Source organism: Oncorhynchus mykiss, chromosome 11 (genome assembly GCF_013265735.2).
Source record: "Oncorhynchus mykiss isolate Arlee chromosome 11, USDA_OmykA_1.1, whole genome shotgun sequence".
In the NCBI taxonomy this organism is placed as follows: Eukaryota; Metazoa; Chordata; class Actinopteri; order Salmoniformes; family Salmonidae; genus Oncorhynchus; species Oncorhynchus mykiss.
Window position 1 is genome coordinate 29,567,869 of NC_048575.1, and position 24,140 is coordinate 29,592,008.

The 24,140-nt window shown below is 40.5% G+C and overlaps 1 protein-coding gene across 1 annotated transcript in view; it reads right to left on the reverse strand.

Moving 5' to 3' along the window:
• The window catches only part of LOC110535564 (cadherin-12-like), a 208,705-nt gene that overhangs the window by 59,715 nt on the left and 124,850 nt on the right, over nucleotides 1-24,140 (reverse strand). Inside the window, exons 4-6 of the mRNA XM_021620630.2 lie at nucleotides 23,592-23,711; nucleotides 18,635-18,802; nucleotides 12,074-12,261 (exon numbers count right to left, since the gene is read on the reverse strand). Of these exons, the coding sequence (XP_021476305.2) occupies nucleotides 12,074-12,261; nucleotides 18,635-18,802; nucleotides 23,592-23,711 (476 nt within the window). The remainder of the gene's footprint in view (nucleotides 1-12,073; nucleotides 12,262-18,634; nucleotides 18,803-23,591; nucleotides 23,712-24,140) is intronic.

Consider the following 24,140-nt stretch of genomic DNA (forward strand, 5'->3'; position numbering starts at 1 on the left):
CCCAACATTTGGATGTTGAAATATATTGTCCCAGTGTCTATTGTTTGATGTTGAACTTTTTGGCGGCGAAGTCTCTGTGTAACAATGAATTTTCAGCCTTCCAATCCAGCAGAGCCAAAGGGAGAGTTTCTGCAATGTATTTAAGTCATAAAAGACTGTATACCCAATCCCCTGGAGGACTGATACTAATGAGTTTACAAGCTCGTGTGACTGAAGCCATGGAGGCTGGTAAGAGGAGGACGGCTCATACGTTGTAAACCCCAAGGCATTTTTAACCCATAAGAATCTAAGCCCTGCCTAAGCTGGGGGAGGGGGTGTTCTACTAAGCTATATGGAATTGTTTTAAGGTCATACCAATGATTATTTAGCTATTTGATTTAGAATTTTAAGACCCGTTGAAGAATCCCCCATATTATTTCAAAAAATCATTTGGACCTTTTATGTGTATTTAACCCCTTATTTTTGGCACTAACCAGTCTCCATATATACTCCCATACATTTTTTCAACTGGTACCGGGGGACCTTCAGACGAATATTGAGAGGCCTATGGGCATCCTAGAGCAATGCTACAGATGATTTTGTGAGAAAGCCAATTTTCAGATGTCTCTTGGTCTGACAAACACCGCTCTAGCTCTGTCACCTTTCATATATCTCTATTTTAGACTGACAGATTTTTATTGCGATTTTATTTTATACTAATTAGATTTCGTCAGGAGTTACGGACATCGACTTTAGTTAACTCAAATACATCTAGTAAGTTGAACTCAAAGTCAATGTAAAGTCAGTATTTCTTAAAATGTGTATGTGGTACTGACTCCAAACTAAATGAGAAGTCACATCAATTAAATTTTTTAACAGATAACAAATTAACTTTTTTCCCCCATGTGGAATTTTTGGAATTGTAAAAAAAAATAATGTTTTTGCATGCCTATTGAGTAATTGATTGGTTAATCTTATGCTACACAAAGTTAAATAACATATGTATTGTTTTACAAACCAGCATAAAGTGACTTGCAGTTAGGCATGCAACATTTTGGCAAATTTCCCAGGTTTTCCAGAAGTCCACATTGGAAGATTCCTCCAAATCATTCTACCAATTTTTTTAAACACATACTCACAGGCCTGTTTCAGGCCACTGTATTAGAGTTAAAGGTCATTTTTTTTATTAATTTTTTTATTATTGAATTTCCAAAATTCATTACAGTTTCAAGTCATTAAAATTCTATTAATAATTATTATAAATAATAAACCATTCAAACAGTAAGTAAAGCATGGCATCATCAGATATGCATTTTCACAAAGAGTTTAATTATAATGTTAACATCAAACTAGGAACTCACTTTGTGAATAATTGAATATGAACTAATTCATCAATTATGTCTCTGTCACTAACAAATACAGTCATGGGTGGTAGAGCTACAGTTCACTCTAGGCACACTGGGACATTTTATTGTAGGTGTGGTTTAGTGGGGGCGTTATTCAACATTTTCAAGCTGATAATACTCACATCTGGACCCCTTACAGGGTCACAGTGACCATATCAGTTTGAGTAATGACTACAAAATCACTTTAAGTAACTGTACGCAGATACATATAGTGCAACATGTTTCCTCATAAGTTATGAGTAATTTGTATTTGCTATGGATCCCCATTAGCTCGTGCCAAGGCAGCAGCTACTCTTCCTGGGGTCCAGCAAAACTAAGGCAGTTAATACAATTTTAAAAACATGACAAAACATTCACAGATTTCATAATACACTGTGTGCCCTCAGGCCACTACTCCACCACTACCACATATCAACAGTACTAAATCCAAGTGTATGTATGTGTATAGTGCGTATGTTATTGTGTGTGTGTGTGTGTGTGTATATGTATTTGTCTGTGCCTATGTTTGTGTTGCTTCACTGTCTCAGCTGTTCCATAAGGTGTTTTTTTTATCTGTTTTTGAAATCCAATTTTACTGCTTGCATCAGTTACTTGATGTGGAATAGAGTTCCATGTAGTCATGGCTCTATGTAGTACTGTGCACCTCTCAATGTCTGTTCTGGACTTGGGGACTGTGAAGAGACCCCTTGTGGCATGTCTTGTGGGGTATGCATGGGTGTCTGAGCTGTGTGCCAATAGTTTAGACATACAGCTCGATTTATTCATAATGGCAATACCTCTCATAAATATCAGCAGTGATGAAGTCAATCTCTCCTCTACTTTGAGCCAGGAGAGATTGAAATGCATTTTATTAAAATTAGCTCTCTGTGTACATCCTAGGACCAGCCATGATGCCTTGTTCTGGGCCAATTGCAATTTTCCTAAGTCCTTTTATGTTGTACCTGACCACACGACTGAACAGGAGTCAAGGTGTGACAAAACGAGGGCCTGTAGGACCTGCCTTGTTGATAGTGTTGTTAAGAAGGCAGAGCATTGCTTTTTTATGGACAGACTTCTCCCAATCTTAGCTACTACTGTATCAATATGTTTTGACCATGACAGTTAACAATCTAGGGTTACTCCAGGCAGTTTAGTCATCTCAACTTACTCAATTTCCACATTATTTATTACAAGATTTAGTTGAGGTTTATGGTTTAGTGACTGTTTTGTCCCAAATACCATGCTTTTAGTTTTAGAAATATTTAGAGCTAACTTATTCCTTGTCAGCCAGTCTGAAACTAACTGCAGCTCTTTGTAAAGTGTTGCAGTCATTTCAGTCTCTGTCGTAGCTGACGTGTATAGTGTTGAGTCATCCGCATACATACACACTCTGGCTTTACTCAAAGTCAGTGGCATGTCACTAGTAAATATTTTAAAAAGCAAGGGACCTCAACAGCTACCCTGGAGAATTCCTGATTCTACTTGGATTTTGTTTGAAAGGCTTCCATTAAGGAACACCCTCTGTGTTGTTAGACAAGTAACTCCTTATCCACAGTATAGCAAGGGGTGTAAAGCCATAACACATACGTTTTTCCTGCTGCAACTACGATCGATAAGGACAAAAGCTGCACTGAAGTCTAAAAGCCCCCACAATTATTGTATCATCAATTCCTCCGAGCCAATTATCAGTCATTTATGTAAGTGCTGTGCTTGTTGAGTATCCTTCCCTATAAGCGTGCTGAAAGTCTGTTGTCAATTTGTTTACTGTGAAATAGCATTGTATCTGGTCAAACACAATTGTTTCCAGAAGTTTACTAAGGGTTGGCAACAGGCTAATTGGTCTGCTACTTGAGCCAGTTAAGGGGGCTTTACTACTCAAGTGTGGAGGAATGACGTTAGCTTCTCTCCAGGCATGAGGGCACACACTTTCTAGTCGCTTTAAATTAAAGATGTGGCAAATAGGAGTGGCAATATCGTCTGCTATTATCCTCAGTAATTTTCCATCCAGATTGTCAGACCTCGGTGGCTTGTCATTGTTGATAAACAACAATACTTTTTTCACCTCTTCCACACTGACTTTAGTTCTCCAGACAGTTTTCCAGATAGGTATGGGCTTTGTACAGTGTGATGTGAACTGCCTGGTGAAACACCCAGGGCCACAGGAATCATTAGACGCCCGTTTCAAGATCCAGTTTTGGTCAAAATTCTGAAAGTGCAAAGAATCAGCATCGTTTAACAGATTCCAAGCATACCCCCTTTCCGACACACAAATCCAAAGTAGTTACAGTACAGTTTCACAATGTATGGATCCAGGACTATGACAAACAGTTTAAGTCGGACGTTTACATACGCTTAGGCTGGAGTCATTAAAACTCATTTTTCAACCACTCCACAAATGTCTTGTTATCAAACTATAGTTTTGGCAAGTCGGTTGGGACATCTACTGTGTGCAAGTCATTTTTCCAACAATTGTTTACAGTCAGATTATTTTACAGTATCACAAATCCAGTTGGTCAGAATTGTACATACACTAAGTTGACTGTGCCTTTATACAGCTTGGAAAAGTCCAGAAAATTAAGTCATGGCTTTAGAAGCTTCTGATAGGCAAATTGACATAATTTGAGTCAATTGGAGGTGTACCAGTGGATGTATTTCAAGGCCTACCTTCAAACTCAGTGCCTCTTTGCTTGATATCATGGAAAAATCTAAATAAATAAGTCAAGACCTCAGAAAAACAATTGTAGACCTCCACAAGTCTGGATCATCCTTCGGAGCAATTTCCAAAAACTTGAAGGTACCACGTTCATCTGTACAAACAATAGTGCGCAAGTATAACACCATGGGACCACGCAGCCATCACACCGCTCAGGAAGGAGAAGCGTTCTGTCTCCTAGAGATGATCGTGCTTTGGTCTGAAAAGTGCAGAACAATAGCAAAGGACCTTGTGAAGATGCTGAAGGAAACAGGAACAAAAGTACCTATATCCACAATAAGACGAGTCCTATATCGACATAACCTGAAAGGCCGCTCAGCAAGGAAGAAGCCCCTGCTCCAAAACCACCATAAAAAAGCCAGCCTATGGTTTGCAACTGCACATGGGGACAAAGATTGTACTTTTTGGAGAAATGTCCTCTGGTCTGATGAAACAAAAATAGAACTGTTTGGCCATAATGACCATCATTATATTTGGTGGAAAAAGGGGAGGCTTGCAAGCCGAAGAACACCATCCCAACTGTGAATCACGGGGGTGGCAGCATCATGTTGTGGGGGTACTTTGCTGTAGGAGGGACTGGTCCACTTCACAAAATAGATGGCATTATGAGGATGGAAAATGATGTGGATGGAAAATGATGTGGATATATTGAAGCGACATCTCAAGACATCAGTCAGGAAGTTAAAGCTTGGTCGCAAATGGACAATGTTGTGGCAAAATGGCTTAAGGACAACAAAGTCAAGGTATTGGAGTGGCATTCACAAAGCCCTAACCTCAATCCCATAGAACATTTCTGGACAGAACTTTAAAAGAGTGTGCAAGCAAGGAAGCCTACAAACCTGATTCAGTTACACTAGCTCTGTCAGTAGGAATGGGACAAAATTGTGGGAAGCTTATGGAAGGCTACCCAAAACATTTGACCAAAGTTAAACAATTTAAAGGAAAAGGTACCAAATACTAATTGAGTGTATGTAAACTTCTGACCAACTGGGAATGTGATGAAAGAAATAAAAGCTGATATAAATCATTCTCTCTACTATTATTCTGACATTTCACATTCTAAAAATAAAGTGGTGATTCTAACCGACCTAAGACAGGACATTTTTACTAGGATTAAATGTCAGGAATTGTGAAAAACTGAGTTAAATGAATTTGCCTAAGGTGTATGTAACCTTCCGACTTCAACTGTACAAGTTTGGTTAAGCAAGTTCGCCACCCTCAAGTCAGCAGCTAGGAGGGTCCTGGACGAAGACAACGTCAGGACTGAAGCACGACAATGGCTGGGCAGAGTCCAACACCCTCCAGCATCATCACGCTGGGAAACAACAGGGACTCCGTCCACTACTATGGCATTCCCAAACTGTGCAGGAACTGCGGCCAACTGGGCCATCTGGCCACAGCCTGCACAGCCATCATCTGCAAGACAGATTTTACCTCTCCATAAGCTCCTGCAACCTATGCGGGGAAGAGGGCCACTTCTTCAGTTCTTGACACTGGCAGGGCAAGGGCTGCCGCCCCCAAACCCACTAACACAATAACACAAATCCCAAACCCACCACCCCCCTGCCCTCTCCACCAGACAACAGAAACGAAGAGCCAGTCCCAGACCTTTCCACAGACACCGCCATACCCACCAACCAACTCCCAGAAACGGCCCCCACCCCTGTTGGAGCTTTCACCTCCGCCCTGCCAACAAATCCTTTCCTAGTCACCTCCACCCTCTTCAAATCCCTGGTCACCTTACAATTCCAGTTCTTAGATGACGATGATCCAAATTGAATAAAAATTACCAAATGGAAAACAACAGACAACCAACAAACCAACATGGACCTCACTTTGTGCACAGGGGCATTGTCATGCTGAAAAAGGAAAGGGCCTTCTCCAAGCTGTTGCCACAAAGTTGGAAGCACAGAATCGTCTCGAATGTCATTGTCTGCTGAACCATGAAAAACAGCCCTAGACCATTAATCCTCCTACACCAGACTTTACAATTGGCACTATGCATTGGGGCAGGTAGTCTTCTACTGGTATCCGCCAAACCCAGATTCGTCCGTTGGACTGCAAGATTGCGAAGTGTGATTTATCACTTCAGAGAACGCAGAGTCCAATGGAGGCAAGATTTACACCACTAGTTGACGCTTGGCATCTTAGGCTTGTGTGCGGCTGCTCGGCCATGGAAACCTAGTTCATGAAGCTCCCGACAAACAGTTATTGTGCTGACGTTTCTTCCAGAGGCAGTTTGGAACTCTTTAGTGAGTGTTGCAACCAAAGACAGATGTTTTTTATGCTTTATGCACTTCAGCAAAGTCCCGTTCGGTCCCATTCTGTGAGCTTATGTGGCCTTCCACTTCGAGGCTGAGCCGTTGTTGCTCCAAGACATTTCCAATTCACAATAACAGCACTTACAGTTGACCGGGGCAGCTCTAGCAGGGCAGAAATTGACGAACTGACTTGTCCTATGATGGTGCCCCGTTGAAAGTCACTGAGCTTTTGAGTAGTTGTTTGTTTTTGGAGATGGCGTGGCTGTGTGCTCTATTCTATACACCTGTCAGCAACGGGTGTAGCTGAAATAGTCGAATCCACTAATTTAAAGGGGTGTATACATACTTTTGTTTATATAGTGTACCTTAAGACCTTATTTTGAGGCCTCGTTTTACCCTAATACAGTGTCCTGAAACTCCTGGTTAACAGGGACAAGGCCAGCAAATAGGGTTAAAAAATGTCACTACCTTTTCCAAAAATCCCAGATAAAAAAATTATAATCCTATTGGAGTATTGCCAGGAATTTTCCCACTGGAATTTCTGCTTTCATAATGACAAAATGATTTGATTAGTTTAGACAAATGTAAATGATTTATCTTTGTGTAGCACAAGATTCATCAATCAATCACTCAATGTAAATGCAAAAACACAGATATTAAAAACAATTTAAAAAAAAATCAACCTGCCTTAGTGCATGCTGGGTAAAAAAGTTCATTTGTTATAATAACCAAAGAAATTGGGATTTGCCGCAGGTCCCCACCCCAAAAGGAAAATGATCGCTGTGAACCAAGGAACCTTGCGCCAACGGGGAGCCAAAAGAATGAATGATAAGCCCTCCCGCCGCACCATCTCCAACATGGGCTGAATCAGAACCACCGCCGGAAATGCGTTAAGGAAGGTCTGAGGCCACTGGTACGCCAGAACATCAGTTTCCAACGGGGCACTGCCGAACCTCTCCCATATCTGGGCAACCACCTAGGGGTGTAGTCTCCAATTCTGTGGAAGAGCGCCCCATCCCCTGGATAGCATATCTGCACTGGAGTTAAGGCAAATGGGAACATGCATCGCCTGAGAGCAAATGTGCACTGCTCAACAGCAACAAGGAGCGAGTCAAGGTGAGGAGGGGGAGGGACTGAGTCCCCCCTGCATGTTGATGTACTGTATGCCACTGTCGTCATGTTGTCGGGAAATTGACCTGCACATGCCGCCCGACAAACACGCGGGGCAGAGCATGTAAGAGGTAGTTGGTCAATAAAAAAGTGGTCAGATGAAGCAGATGCTAAGCTACAGGACTGTTTTGCTAACACAGACTGGAATACGTTCGGGATTCCTCCAGTGGCATCGAGGAGTACACCACATATGTCATTGGCTTCATCAATAAATGCATTGATGAAGTCATCCCCACAGTGACCGTACGTACATACCCCGACCAGAAACCATGGATTATAGGCAGCATCTGCACTGAGCTAAAGGCTAGAAGCTTCTAATAAATCCTGCAATCCCGCAAAGCCAACACTTGTCGGATGTGGCAGGGCCTGCAAACCATTACAGACTGCAAAGGGAAGCACAGCAGAGAGTTACCCAGTGACACGAGCCTACCGGGTGACCTAAACTACTTCTATGCTCCCTTCAAGGCAAATAACACTGACACACGCATTCGAGCACCAGCTGAACCGGAAGACTGTGTGATCACGCTCTCCGCAGCCAATGTAGTAAGACCATTATACAGGTCAACATTCACAGGGTCTACACACAGACGGATTACTAGGACGTGTACTGCGAGCATGCGCTGACCAACTAGCAAGTGTCTTCATTGACATTTTCAACTTCTCCCTATCTGTGTCTGTAATACCAACATATTTTAAGCAGACCACCATAGTGCCTGTGCCCAAGAACACTAATGTAACCTGCCTAAATGAGTGCTGACCCGTAGCACTCACGGCTGTAGCCATGGAGTGCTTTGAAACGCTGGTCATGGCTCACATCAACACCATCATCCCAGAAACCCTAGACCAACTCCAATTTGCATACCGCCCCAACAGATCCACAGGTGATGCAGTGTCTATTGCACTCTGCACTGCCCTTTCCCACCTAGACAAAAGGAACACCTACTGTATGTGAAAATGCTATTCATAGACAGCTCAGTGTTCAACACCATGTGCCCTCCAAGCTCATCAATAAGCTAAATACCCTGGGACTAAACACCTTCCTCTGCAACTGGATCCTGGACTTCCTGACGGGTCACCCCCAGGTGGTAAGGGTAGGTAACAACACATCTACCACACTGATCCCACAAGCAGTTAGAAAAGCTAAGGCAAGCTTTTTCAAAGAGAAATTTGCATCCTGTAGTACTAACTCAAAAACGTTCTGGGACACTGTAAAGTCCATGGAGAATAAGAGCACCTCCTCCTGGCTGCCCACTGCTCTGAGGCTAGGAAACACTGTCACCACCGATAAATCCACTATAATTGAGAATTTCAATAAGCATTTCTCTACGGCTGGCCATGCTTTCCACATGGCTACCCCTACCCCGGTCAACTGCCCGGCACCCTCCACAGCAACCCGCCAAAGCCCCCACCATTTCTCCTTTACCCAAATCCAGGTAGCTGATGTTCTGAAAGAGCTGCAAAATCTGGACCTCTACAAATCAGCCAGGCTAGACAGTCTGGACCCTCTGTTTCTAAAATGATCTGCCGAAATTATTGCAACCCCTATTACTAGCCTGTTCAACCTCTCTTTCTGTCTGAGATTCCCAAAGATTGGAAAGCTGCCACGGTCATCCCCCTCTTCAAAGGGGGTGACACTCTAGACCCAAACTGCTACAGACCTATATCTATCCTACCCTGTCTTTCTAAGGTCTTGGAAAGCCAAGTTAACAAAAATATTACTGACCCTTTCGAATCCCACCATACCTTCTCCGCTATGCAATCTGGTTTCAGAGCTGTTCATGGGTGCACCTCAGCCACGCTCAAGGTTCTAAACGACATCATAACCGCCATCGATAAGAGACCTGACCAAGGCTTTCGACTGTGTCAATCACAACATTCTTATTGGCAGACTCGACAGCCTTGGTTTCTCAAATGATTGCCTCGCCTGGTTTACCAACTACTAGAGTTCAGTGTGTCAAATGAAAATGAATAATTAGGCTATATTATTTCAGTTATTTTTAAGGTTATATCCTACAAATAAGTAAATTGTGAAGCATTTGTGAGTGTGACACAAGAGGCTGGTAGGGACATAAAGAGCTCAGCATGTAAAGAAAAACATTTTGTTGTATTAAATTATTATATAGTCTATACATTGCCCATATAGGCTGTGACTTACTCATAATTAAATACAAATTAAATGAAAAAGGACTTATTAGTGCCTTAGAAACACGAGTTTGGCCAGTCTGTGGCTTCAGGCTCATGTGATGGTGCCTAGAGAGCCAACCAGCAGCAGAGAATATCCTCTCCATACTTGCAGGGCCACTGGGGATGCTAAACATCATTTTGGCCAGTCTTGCCAGGCTTCGCAGAGATGCAACGTTTATTTTAGATTTTTCTATGGGTAGGCCTAAATGCAGTGGCGAGCCGTGGGCCTGGGGCCTGGGCCTTCAGTGAGGTCCTACACAGTCCCACCCAAATTAATCCACCTCTTATTACCATCATTATGATGCCATGGCTCTAGACACTATACATTTAGACAGAAACGCAGTATAACCAGGCGTTGCGTCACCTTGAAATTGACATTTTTATTCAGAGAATTGCAGGGGAAGAGTACAATACAGTACAGTTCAACTAATAGGCAAGAACATAGTCGAGTGCAACAGAGTTATATTAATATTCTTCTTCTATCCATTTATGGTCCACAAACTTTGAGCTTTAAGTTAAAAAAAAGTATAATACAGTGTGTTCACTAAACAGCGCATTGTCGCACCCAAAGCATTTTCACCGTGATGATAAAGACACATAACTATTCACTGAAAATAAAAGAAAGAAAACAAATAATTTGCAACATAGGCTATTTGCCATTTTATTATGTTAATATATAGGCTATTTCATATTAACTAAATAAAACGCGAAACATACATACACATTTAATAAAAAATAAAATGCATTGTATGCCTACTCACCAAAGACTGATTATTTGAACACAAAATCCATCCAACTTTGAAAGTGGCGAACGAACCCCTTTCCCGCCTGTGACAGGCTTTGTAGCGTCGGCGTCGGGCGACCTCTCCTTACAATGTCTAACTTTTCTTGAAAAGTTCGTCTTGAGAATGGCGTTATAATTATATCCTCTCCTCCTTCCGCCATTGTGGGTTGAAAAAACAGCTTAGTAGTACGCAAATGAATTTGTTTATCAAATTCAGTTTCCTAGTTCTGAGGTTCTGCATAGACCTGCCCAAAGGACCTGCCTCTCAATATTGGTAATCCAATCAAAAGACGTGCACGCACTACGCCTGCTAGCTGGCTCCTGTGTAACACTGGAGCTAGACAGCAGGCGTACAATAGCCAACTCTAAAGCTGATTGGTTGACACAAAATTTTCATTTCCATTCACTTTAAGCTACAAGCGCCCGCACTGTTGATTCTGAAGGCCTGGGGGCAGATTTTAGACCCCTGGCAACACATGATGGCTGAATATGATTGAATAAAAGATCTAACATAAAGACCAGCCCTCCAAATCTCAACCTGGGGCTGGAAGCAGTGCAACCAAGAGGAAAGCTATGAAATGAAGAGTATAACTCTTACTCTGGGGAATAATTTAATACATATTTGTGGGAAAATATATTTAAAAAAAATTATATTCTGATGATGTTTAGGCCAGTAGAGAAGGCCTTGCTGGCCCTGACGGCCCACCATTGCCTAAAGGTTTTTAGGCAAAATAACCCAATCAAAAGCTCCTTGAACGTGGGAATGTGCCAGACCTATTGGGCAAAATATAAATTATGGCCTATTGTACATCTATTATCTAATAGAACTAAAATGAACAAAACATTTAAGAGATCTGATTTTTAGTTTAAAAATACTTTGCTACTTTGACATTTAGTTATCTACCCACCTCATTCCTTTATTTTATCATGTCCACATTGTAAGTACACCATCAGGCTGTCTTTTCAGATTCCACAATGGTTATTTGGTTGTGGACACTACCTTACATCACAATCACTCTCTTGCTCCTCATCTTTGTAAGTCACCTTGATTTAGCACCTGTATGTTTTAACAGTTTCTTTATGTAAATATTTACCGAACTCCATGATGGTAGCTAAAGCAAGGGGCTACAGCAGCACACAAGTAGAATACAAATGCATGCTGGTGTGGGCATGCCCTGAGCTGGTGAAGTGATGCTCCAGCCTTTGGGAATCTCTCTACAAGCGGCAGTCAAATTGGGCACACTTGTGAGAGCTGCCTGAGAGTTACGTACACTGTCAGAAGTTCCAGGTAATTGATATAGCAAGCACTATGTGACACCGTCCATACTCCCCAAATTGAGTAATCCTTGCACAGCGTGCCCCACCCTTGGGGGGACACATCTGTTGTAACCACGATCAGCCAATCGTCAAGATAGGCCTTGTCAGGTGCGATTGTAGATCCTTGCGAGAGTGCGACTACCCATAGTATGTAGTACCGAAGTGGACTGACTGAAAGGGAACACTGAAAGGGAACATTCCAATCATTCCATTCCAGCCCATTACTATAATCCTGTCCTTTGATTTAAAGTGCCATCACGTGACTGATGAAGACCCTTACCCTTTTGAGAATGAGGATTCCTTCCTGATTGTGTTCATTGGTGATGATGTCAAACATGTTGCCTCCGTCCCCCGGTACGATGTTGTACTCTACTTCCGCGTTCTTCCCAATGTCCAAGTCATGAGCTTTGATCCTTCCCACAGCAGAACCCACTGCAGAGGACTCTGGGACTCTCAGGTGAAAGAAACCTTACAGACAAAAACAAACAAATAGATTGATCTAGAGTCTAGTTCATTTTCAACTTCTGGCATTGTATTGATCTTTTTTTCAGTGTGTCCCTAAATGGTTTGGAAGTGAGCAGCAGAGCAACTGCATCTGCGAATTGTCATTGTTGGCATGGTACGTTTTTGTGCAATACAGCAAGAGAAAGGGAGAGAGAGCAGATGACATAAAGAAAGGACAGACCTCTTCACCTCTGGTCTGAACCTTGGTGCTGTAACATCATTATGGAAATATCATAGTATTAGTAGAGTGGAGTGACTACCTGCCCAAGTAGCCTGTTGTAAAAGGCATGTCAAAAATATTTAAAAAACCAGGGGCCTCATTTATAAGACTGTGCGGAGGATTCACGTCAAACGAACGAAACAAAAAGTGCTTATGCCCGGTTTCCCTTTATAAATCACAATCAGCTCAAAATGTGGCGCACGTGAGTGAGCGTCTTGTCCCACCCTTTTAACACCCATAGTTGCCTATAAATAGTCAGGGCCTAATTAATATTCATCCATACTGACTGCTAGACGACAATGGCAAATCCTGACAGAAAGGCTAAAAAAATACATTTCATCCAGTGTGAAATGAAAGTTCTTGTAGGAGAGGTTGAAGCAAGAAAAAATATATTGTTTGGTGGACACAGTGTGGGCATTACAAATTCCAAAAAGGCGTTAGTGGCAGCATGTGGCGGATGCTGTGAATTGTCGTGGCTGAATCAGAATTAGTTAGGTAACATTGATAAATAAAATGTTTTATTTACATAATAATGCTTGTGAGATGTGAGATATTTGTCATTATGATGTTTTCTTTTGGATAATACTGTTGGCAGTTGCATTTTCCTCTCTCTTCTCCAGGGCTTAGTAACTAGGGGCCCAGAAAGGGGAGAGGTCAGGCTTGTCTTCATTTGTCAATGTATCTGTTAAACCATAGAGATGCTATGAAGAATATCAGAAGGGGAGGAGGACAGAATGGAGGCTTGTCTTCTTATGGGAATATGTCTGTAACTATTGTATGTCCCTCTGAGGATGCCCTTATCTTGACCTAGTATATGACCTAAGAGGCTCACTGTCTTTTCTGATCTTGTCCAGGAGGAGGTGTATTTGAGATGGAGGTATCTAGAATTGACATTGATATATGCCATTGGATGAGGTAATGTTTTGGTCCTAAGTGGTACCAAGAACTAGATTCAAATCTCGTCTAAGAGAGCAAACTGAACAATAATTTATAGCTAATGCTATCTAGCTATGGGATACTCCTCTTTCAAGTAAAAGGTTCTTTGTGTAATGTTCCTAAGATCTGTTATTCGTCATGTGAGTTGAGAGGGGTGTGTTTTGGCTATAAATGATACTAAGAATTGTTTTGTAAGCACTATCAGAGAATTAATTTATAGACACTGAATAGATCTGAGAGTCACAGGGCTATGGTGAAGCTCATATATAATTAAAGATGGACTTTATAATATAACTCTGACTTGTGTGTGATTTGCTCTCTCAATTTTTAGTAATACAGGTAATTACCACGACATTTGGCATCACGAACCGGATGTGAATCTTCACTTGGTGACCGTTCCTGACGATCTAGGTAAATAAATCGTGCACGAGGGATCCCTCAAACTTGGGATCTCAGGGAAACCACACTTCAGGAACGAAGCAGATGGACCAACCTTTGATCTGAGAGGCAGCGAGCCGAGTGGATACCACATCTCGAACTGAGGTTTTTTTTAAAGAAAGAGGTGAGCGAACCACACACACTTGAAGTCGAGTTTTTAAATATGCCTCTATTATGTATACTCGGAGTGTGAATTCCTTTGTAAGGAGGGCACCTTGGAGGTGTAAGCAAGGCCGAGTCAGAGGAGAGTAATCTGAGAGTTTGTGGGCTCAAAGATACTCTTGGTTGCGGGCGACCAAGAGCCGTCCCGGCAGTGAATTGATCACAGTGGGGATTGGTGCGGTCTGTGGGGGTGAGGGGCCAGGATGATTGTGTGTTCTGTGTGAAACATGGTACTTGGTGAAGCCCTATTGGAAGAAGGAACTCATTCTATGTGTCTGTGTGACTGTCTAAGTGACTCTCAGAGGTGGTGAATTCCAATTATTTTAAATGTGCTAGCCAGGTATGCCCTGGGTTACTCTGTGTGAGTATTTTGTTATGGGATCACTAGGTAATATTTGTAGGAGCGTTCTGTGTGAGCGGGGTAGGTTGACTCTGTGTGGGTAACCTTTCAAGAATGTTCTGATGTTCTGGGTGAACATCTGACCAGTTCTGTGTGAACATCTGACCAATCCTGTGTGGGTGATCCTTAAAGTTCTGTGTGAGTACCTAAGATTTTCTTACGTTTTATATGGATTCTGTGAATATTTGAAATTGTGATAAATTGTATGTGTGTAATCAATTACTAGAGATTTCATAAAGTATGGCTGAGAATATAATTAGATACAATTTAAACAACCCATTCGTAGATGTACGTAAGTTTTGAGTTGGTATCTTTACTGGATAATTTGATAAAGATGAGGTTTTAAGCACTTTTAAACTAGTCTACAAAACCTGGGAAATTGAGCTCTAGAAACTGATTAGTGTGTCCACCTTTGATTGAACTATAAAACGCTTTTTGGATTATCTCTGTCTGGGTACAACATTTGAAATAAAACTGCCCTTAAGGTCTGATTTAAAAAAAAATTCTTCCCAGTATGAGAGGAGTTGCGGGATTTATTGAATAAACTGTTTTCCATAAATTAGAGTGAATTAAGAGGGAATCTCGATGTAATTTATGTTGTTCAAAGCCTAAGGTTTCCATCAAATTAATTATCATTGCGTGATTAATGTGATGTAGTAAAGTAATTGAAATCTACTTTTATTAAAAGGAGCAAGAATTTGAGAATCATAGCCGAAGTAACGCTTGGACCTTTAAATTAGAGCTATTTTTGGGGGAATTGTCTCGATAGTGACGTGTCTTGATTTTACGAATACGGACAATTGTAAAGTGGTTTTATTTGCGGAGAATCTTAGTCATTCACATAGTGTTGGTGGTATAGTGGTGAGCATAGCTGCCTTCCAAGCTGGATGCTTGGGTTTGGTTCCCAGCCAATGCTCTGACTAAATTCTGAGTTTTTGATTGTAATTCAACTATTTGTATGTTTTGCCTGGAACGTTATGGTCACTAGTGTTTGTATAAGATATAAACTGAACGTTTTAATAGCTTGTTTGGTTCAAATCGAAAGAAGGGATACATTTAACTTTTTAATAGATTGTTTAGGTTAAATTGATAGACTAGATTCATTCAAAATAATAGCAAAACAAATTTTGATGCAAGACGGTGTCTGTTCACTAAATGATCAGCTGGAATAATGTATTGAGAATTGAGTCATATTTAAATGACTGTATCATAGAGGAGACAGTTGCCTAAATTTAAGAAATTCGAAATAAAAGCGGAGAAATAATGGCGATAGAGTGGTGCCCACCGAAATGTTTTTCATTCTAATAGATTGACTGACACATGTTATAATTTTGGCGCTGTGTGTGTTATTTTTATAGTCTTGGACATTTTATAAGTGGGAAGAGGAAAGAGAAGAAAAAGTTGTAAAGTTTGGTTTTAATCTTACGATAGAGGTAAGGAGAAACGTTGAAATGAGAGGGGTTATATTTTTGCCCACTGGGGGAAAAATAAATAGGAGAGTTAAGCTGAAAGTGATTCAGGTGTGAGTAAGGAAACACTGTGATAATGTATTCTGATGGTTATTGATTCTTGGTTTGATTGTTTAGGTAACACCAGTGAATTTGAGCAAGAAAGTTCATGTAGTCTAACATTGTAATCTGTTTCCATTACGTGGAACAATGTCAGATCATTAAAGGTGATTGCAGTTTGAGTATTTTTACAGGGACAGTGCATCATTAATCACAGTTGTGTGTGTCTAATGGCAGGGTTTTCCAGACATGGGAAGCTCTCACACTGAAAGCAGATTGACTAAAGGTACTTTCCTTTGTGAGGATTTATGTCTATGCTCTATAACCCACTACTCTATCACGTAAGATTGAATTGTTTGAACAGCAGCTGTCTGTGTGTGTGTGTGTGTGTGTGTGTGTGTGTCAATGACTGAGCAACATGCTGAGACTGCTGCATGTTGCAAAACTGTAGATAACAGCCCAGCAGATGCTTTGTCCTTGTGTTTGTATGTGACAATGTTTAGCAACACGGTGTGACTTGCTGTATCTTACAAAGTTGTGGTTAATCAGGTACAGGGAGGGAAGGCTCATCACAAGGTTTGATTGAATTAGAAAATACTGAAGAACACAATAACATATAATGGGAACTGAGTAGCTGCAGTAACTAGGGTGTGATACCAGAACAGTGAGAATCTATACATCGACAGAGGGTGGACTCCAAGAAGCGCCAAGAGGCGGGGACCAGCCTGAGCAAGTCTAAACCGCGCAGCCTCTACTGTGATAGGCCAACAGACGGGTTGGAACTGTGTCTATCACAGTATATGAACAGCTATTTTCTTACATCCTGTCAGTACGGTGCAAGATGCACGGTATGATCCAGGTATGTAATTAGTATTCCCTCATTTGAAAAGAGTAAATCGAAAGCATTCAATAATTATTTACATTTGTGACAATTGTGACATTTTCGATTGTTTTTAGTCACTGCGTGTTCCACTGGGGTCGGTGGTGCTGCAGCTGAGTAGGAGCTGAGTGCGCCCAGCCCCAGCATCTCCACAGCACCTTGTGCGTCACAACCCTCCAGCGGCCGTGTCCTCACAGATGCAGTCCTGCAAACGCAGAGCGACACCATCAACGCTATTAACGAGGTTGCCAAGGAGTTGAAGTGTGACAGGCACCTTTTGGTTTCTGCAGGTGCTTCTCTGTAAGGCTGGGCACACTACAGCACATAGATCCAAGAGAACCACTCTTGGTAATCGGAACCGGCTCATAAGCCACTAATCATCATTGGCAAGTAAATCTTGCTTGTCTCTGAGAATTCGCTCTCTCCGAATTCTTCCATTCGCCAAATCTTCCAACAGTGCCAAAGTAGCCATTGTGCATCATTACGCATTGTAATTGCATGCCTTTTTATACCCACCCATTTGATTGTGAAAGCTACCCAATTACGTAACACCTACAGGTGTGGTAATTACCCTGATTGTAACTGACAATGACAGGGTCATTATCACATTGACAGTTCTGCGCAACAAACATGTGATAACGACATATGAAACTGTGCACTCGTATCTTCCCGCCTGAGGCATCGAAAACGACATCAGTTTAAATGTAATTTGTCCTACTATTCACCTTATTATTTATGAGAATACATGTCATAACATGCAAGTATTGTTTAATAATTACAGAGCCAATTAAATATGATTCTCAATTAAACTGGACAACATGTTTTAGTTTTTTTTTGTTGCAAACCATATTTCTATTTGTATTTATAACCCTAAATCATGTTTTTTTGTGTGCAGTCCAGGGAACTCTTCATATATGAGAGGTAATATTCTGATTTATTTCACACAATGGTTTCAATTTCAAAGTGTTTCATCCTTCCGCAATCGGAGTCGCAGTTTTTCATTACTCCAGTTCATGTGCATAAGTATATGTCAAAGTGTCCGTGGAGGACCGCATATTCTCCTGTCAAGTGTGGTTTTTTATAAATCCCAAAGTTTGCTTAGAAAGTGGCGTCGTTTTCTTGTGCCTACGCAACGTTTATAAATGAGGCCCCAGAGCAGAATACTCAGTCACAATTGCATGTTTGTAGTATTCCATTAACCTTTCATATTCAGTTACAGGGTTTTGGAGAGTGATCTTAAATATATGTATAAAGGCAATATTCATAAATATGCATATTCACAGTTGTGGCATTGATTCATGTTGTTCAAATATGCTGACTTTCATAGATCAATAAATGAATGAATAGCAAAATCTTACACAATTACACAATCTGTATGTTTGGCCTGCCTCCTGTATCTTACGTTTTACACTGATGAACTATTTCATTGAATTGATTTGTTTGCTGGCTTAAAGTAAATAATTCCAACTATTTTATTACAGGCATCAGCTCCCACTGAGTTGAACAACACTGCAAGTGAAAACTAATGGATTAATGGAAGGTAAATACCTATGTCTGTTTACGTGGAAAGGTACTAAGCTACAAGTAAATAATATATAATATGTAAGACATGGAAAGAACATAGATATCTGCCCAGTGGGAATCAGCATTATAACCAATTATACAATAAAAAAATGAAACATGAATATTAAAACCAATATTATCAACATGCTTTTTTAACAGATGTCTACATGGAACTTTAAAGTAAACTTCATACACAGAACAGCACCCCCCTCCCTCTCTCTCTCACTTACTTTTGGAAAACCTTGGTGGGTTGTCATTGACGTCACTGAGGGTGATGTTGATGGTAGTGGTCCCAGCCAGACCTCCCAGCTGACCTCCCATATCCTTGGCCTGGATAAGTACCTGGTACTGCTCCTTCACCTCGCGGTCCATGTTCGGCAAGGCCGTCCTTATTATACCTAATGGTAACATGATATCTTTAGAACACGTCAAAATGACATCTGACATCTAGGCACTATTATGATCATAAGTTGTGCAGTCCAAATAGAAGATAGCTGGAAGCAAGATAATTGAGAAGGGACAAGGTGAGGGTTAACATGTGTTCTGAAGGATGGCTGATGGTTGCTGTATGATAGTTGAGTCAAACTAAACAAGTTTGTTACCCTGCCGCCTTAAAATGTTAAGTCAAGTCCAATCTAAAGTTATTTCCACCTAGTAAAGTGAGTGAAACTGACACATTTGGATGTAATTACTTGTTGAGTGAACTTGATACTTTTAGTCAAAAGTAACATTCTTGTAAAGTTCTTACTATGAGCACACTTGAGACTCAACCTTATCTGGGATTTGACCTCAGAAACTCTTGGTTGAATATTAACTTCTACACCACTAGGTCTTTGTCCAATTATCTGACCACAACAACATATACAGTAGCAGTGCTCTGGGACACTTGACGTGAAGTTTGCATAAGCTCTTCGGATTTGAACTTGCAATCTCTTGGTCAGGAGTGCATTGATGTTTCTGCAGTGCCACCAGGTACATATTTGTTACTGCAAACATGTATCCACTCACTCGCAAAATCAGAGAAGGATTAGGGTACAGTGTTGTTCATCTGAGGCCAATCTCAGATTTGGTACCGGGCAGAACCATGCAAGCTCATATGTGTACCTCTAAAGGTACCTTATGTGTACACCAGGGAACAACACTGTATTCTAACTGTACCACTTTTTAGAGAGTGTGATACAGTATGTTCTTGGTAATAAATACAGTATGTACCTTGAGGCACTGCAGAAACATTGATGCACTCGCGACCAAGAGGTTTCAAGTTAAAATCTCCAGTGAGATTATGCAAACTTTACGTCAATTGTCCCTGAGCACTGCTATTTTTAAGTTGGTGTTGTCAGATAATCGGACAAGTATTCACTTTATTCTGAGCATATTTTTTTTTAGCAAAGTGCAGAAATATATTACTGACATTAAATCTGTCAGGCCAATCTCTGTCAGCTCCACAGACCTGGTGGCATTCTAGTTGCTGGCAACCAGAAGAATAGAGGTTAAAATCCCAGGAGGTTGTGAGTTCAATTCCCATGATGTTGAGTGTAAAATGTACTCACAGTATAGAATTTTACAAGATTTTACTGTAATATGTATCCTGTACAATGACAATAACTAACTGCCTGTTGAGTCCTACCATCCCTGCTGTCATTTTACAGCAATAACAACTTAATTTGACAGTAAAAATACAGTATGTTTTTGTAAATTTACTTTTGAAAATACAGTTTAACTGTAAAAATACAATAGTAGTTGCATATTTGCTGTATTTTCACCGAAACTATGTAGCCGGTGAAGTACTTTAAAATTATAAATTATTTTTAACAGTGTGTGCCGTAAGCACATCTGAAATATCCTATAATAATAACTGTAATTGCAAGTGAGGCATATTAAGATAATTTACAGGACGGTCCAAAAAGTAACCAAGTACATTGCGATTGTCAGCAAATACACAGCAAAACAGTAATACAGTACCATACAATTATCCATATCATAAAATCTATAGCAATTGCTAACAGTGTAGCTTTGTCAGCAAAACAAAAAACAAACAGCTGAAGCACATTGATTTGTCTGAAAGTGTGAAGTTTACGCAACAAGTCATTTAAGGTAGTAGGATAACACACGTTTTTGTTGAAAATATTTTTACACAATTAACAATTTCAGTATTTTTCAGTTGAGTTGACTTTGGAAAATGAGCTGAAACAACTAAAAGGCAACATTACGTTTTACAGTGTAGCAGCCCCATTAGAAAGAGCCTATACTTAGAGGTGCATTAATGTGCCTGAAGTCAAGGCTGTGATATATAGAAATAGAGGTCATTTCACCAAGTGGAGACACTTGACATTCAATACTGAACTAAGTGAGGCTTTATAATGATTCACCAGAGGGTCTGGGGGACCTTGACATCAGAGGAAATACAGCCGAGTAATGGCCAGGTCAGCTAGGAGGATGTCAGCGTGATAGAAGGGATAGAAATGTGGCAAGGTGTACATTTCCTATTCTCTTATTCCCCCATTCGTAACATGAATAGGACGGATTTCACATTTGATCCTCAAATCCTGTCTTCTGCGAGTGCAACAAAGGATGTTGTTTTTTGACATTCTTCTCATCTTTTTTGAATGCCGGCTCTAACAGGGAGGGATGATGCTGTGAAGTGCATGGTGATTAAGGCATGTGATTCCCTCCCCCACTTTCCCCTTTCTTTTTTCTCTCTCTCCTGCTTGTTTGTTCAGCTGCATTGATGTATGTAGTGGCAGGCTCAGCGTGGGAAACATTTGTTTTAACAGTTGGATTTTTTCACCATCAGGTTTGAAATACAGTCACAGTGTGTGTTCTGTATATTCTCCAGGGAGGAAAGGCATAATCTCCGATAGATTCTCCCCATTCCCTTTCTCCCTCTGATATCACGTTGGAAATGGTTATCATGTTTTCCTTTTATTTTTTCCCCTACCTTTTCTGTGACATACATTCATTTTCTTTCACTTGCTTTCAAAAGACATAATACATATCTAAATTATAACACAGACAATCAGATCTTTGAACACACTGATAAGAAGTAGAAACTGTATCGACCATTAGGCTACATCAAATACATACTGTAAGAGGGTTGTAGGGTTCTCGACAGTTAGCTGTCTATTATAAGATTGATGTTCAATGGCACAAGCTGGCTCCCGGACACACATGACAACTGGAGCGTGCAGGGTCGGAGAGGTGCTGATCCTTTGGCACGGTCATAGATGCCAAGCCACTACCATTACTTCTGCAGTCAGTACCACTAGCACTACCACTACTACTATTTCACACAAAAATACTTTAAGACAAGCAAGCACACACATTTTCTGTAAGAAATGTCCTTTTCTGGTTGAATTAAAAATTTTACAGGGGACAAAGTAATGTGCACTGCACGTACATGTATATTGAATTTAATTAGAGTTTCTTCAGAAAGTATTCACACACTTGACATTTTTTTCTCTCCACGTGTTGTTGTGTTACAAAGTGGGCTTAAAATTGATTTAATTGTAATTGTTTTGTCAACGATCTATACAACAAAAGTGTGCTTAAATTTTCATATGCTGATTTAAAAAAAAAAGTTCAACTCTACCAATAGTTTTGTCACTACTGTATAACTGTTAAATAGCAAATATGCCTACTCTGGTCTTGGCACGTGTGCTCCAGCCAACAGCTCCCAGATACAGTGTGGGTAGGCTGTGCACTACAGCCTGGTCTCAGAGCATTTCGCATTATTCCATATGTAAATCCAATGTACAGTATATATTAATCTATGGATGTCCATCACCTATGTATGTTATGAATTTGAATGTTATGAATTTGCAAAACGTACAATATATGATGAATTTGCAAATACGTATGTTATGTTCCTAACTGGCTAACATTAACTAGGCTAGGGGTTATGGTTAGGGGTTAAGGTTAGGGTTAAGTTTAGGAGTTTGGTTAAAGGGTTTGGTTTAGCTAAAATGATTAATGTTAGGATTAGGGGAAGGGTTAGCTAAAACGGTTAGGGTTTGGGGAAGGGTTAGCTAACAAGCTAAGTAGTTTCAAAGTAGCTAAAAAGTAGTAAGTAGTTTCAAAGTTGCTAATTAGCTAACATGCTAAAGTGATATGATAAGATGTAACAAAATGTAACATATCGTACTAAATTGAATGTCCAGGATTTATATTTACTATGTTACCTCTACTTTACGAGACCAGGTTGGCTGCAGATAGGCTAGTGTGCATGATGAGATTATTGTGGATAAGAGCGAGAATATTTTGGGGGGCCAAATGGCAGTCAAGCATCAATCATCATGTCACCAGAATAAGACCCTCAATATTTATTGGAAAGGAGCATCAAGATCACTATGCACTTTCACCACCATGTGAAGTTCATCATAACTTATTTCATCTGTAACCTAATAAACGGCATTGTTTCATAGTGGGAGGACCATACACCATATCATCGCGTGACTACAAGTTTACTTCGATATGATGGTTATCATATCAATAATGGAGCATAAAGGCGGTTCAACCTCCATTTCACACATTCATTTTACAGATATAAAAAGATCCCACCATGTCAAACGAACAGATTAACTGTTGTCATTTATAAAGTTGCACCAAAACATCCTGTTTCCATCACAGCGGTCTTGTTTTTTTTAATAGTGTGACTTTAAAAAGTGTGGATGGAAATGTGGTCCACCATAAAGGAACTTAAGGAACTTTAGCTTGCCACAGTTTCTAATCTATTGCCCTGGTCAGCTACAATGTAATCAAATCAAGATATCTCACTCATTTGTTTAATCGGATCAATAATGTATAATTCAATTCAAGAAAACACTGTCAATACTAATCTTCAGAGTTAGAATATACGCCCACCTATTCGATTATTACAGCATTTGGAAACTCATTGTTTTTTTGTAAACTCATTCTTTTTTTTGACAGATAATTATCATGCCTTTTTGTCATTTCAAAGAAAGCTGGATAATAGTTAACACAATCCCAAACATAACAGCATTCAACATTGACCAACATATGGGTCCTACGTGGCTCAGTTGGAGCACGGTGCTTCCCAGGACCACATGTACATAGAAACGGTAAGTTTCTTTGGAGAAAAGTGTCCTTTAAATGGCATATACAATTATGTAAAGAGTAACAAGTACCAAATTAGACCCATTGCTGACTGACGTTGCCCATCTTATTTACCTGTCTTGGGATCAACAGAGAAGTAAGGCTGGCCATGGAGGATGCTGTAGACCACCCTGGCACTGTTTCCATAGGTAGGGTCATCTGCATCTGTGGCTGTCACCTGCATCACATAGGTCCCTGTAAAACATACACATATAACATTCAGATGGGGTCATTTTTTATGGAATAGTTTTCATCCAGTTTAGTAGCTTGTGCCACCATGTATGCCTCCCAAACGGCACTCTTATTCCCTATAAAGTGCACTACTTTTGAGCAGGGCTCAGGTCAAAAGTAGTTCACTATGTAGCGAATAGGGAACCATTTAGGACAGAGTCACTTAGACTAAAGTGTGAAGAGGATATGATAGAAGATGAGTGTGGAACATTGGAACGTTGAATTATTCACTATGTGAAATATACATTTGCAGCTAAGTGGATGCTTAGCCGAAACATACATCAGGGGTAAAATGGCTGCTCAGACATGCATTCATTAGACATTGCCTCCATTATGGAAAAAAAGAGCCATGCACAGCAGGAATAGGAAACAGGATGGCAGCCATCCAAACTT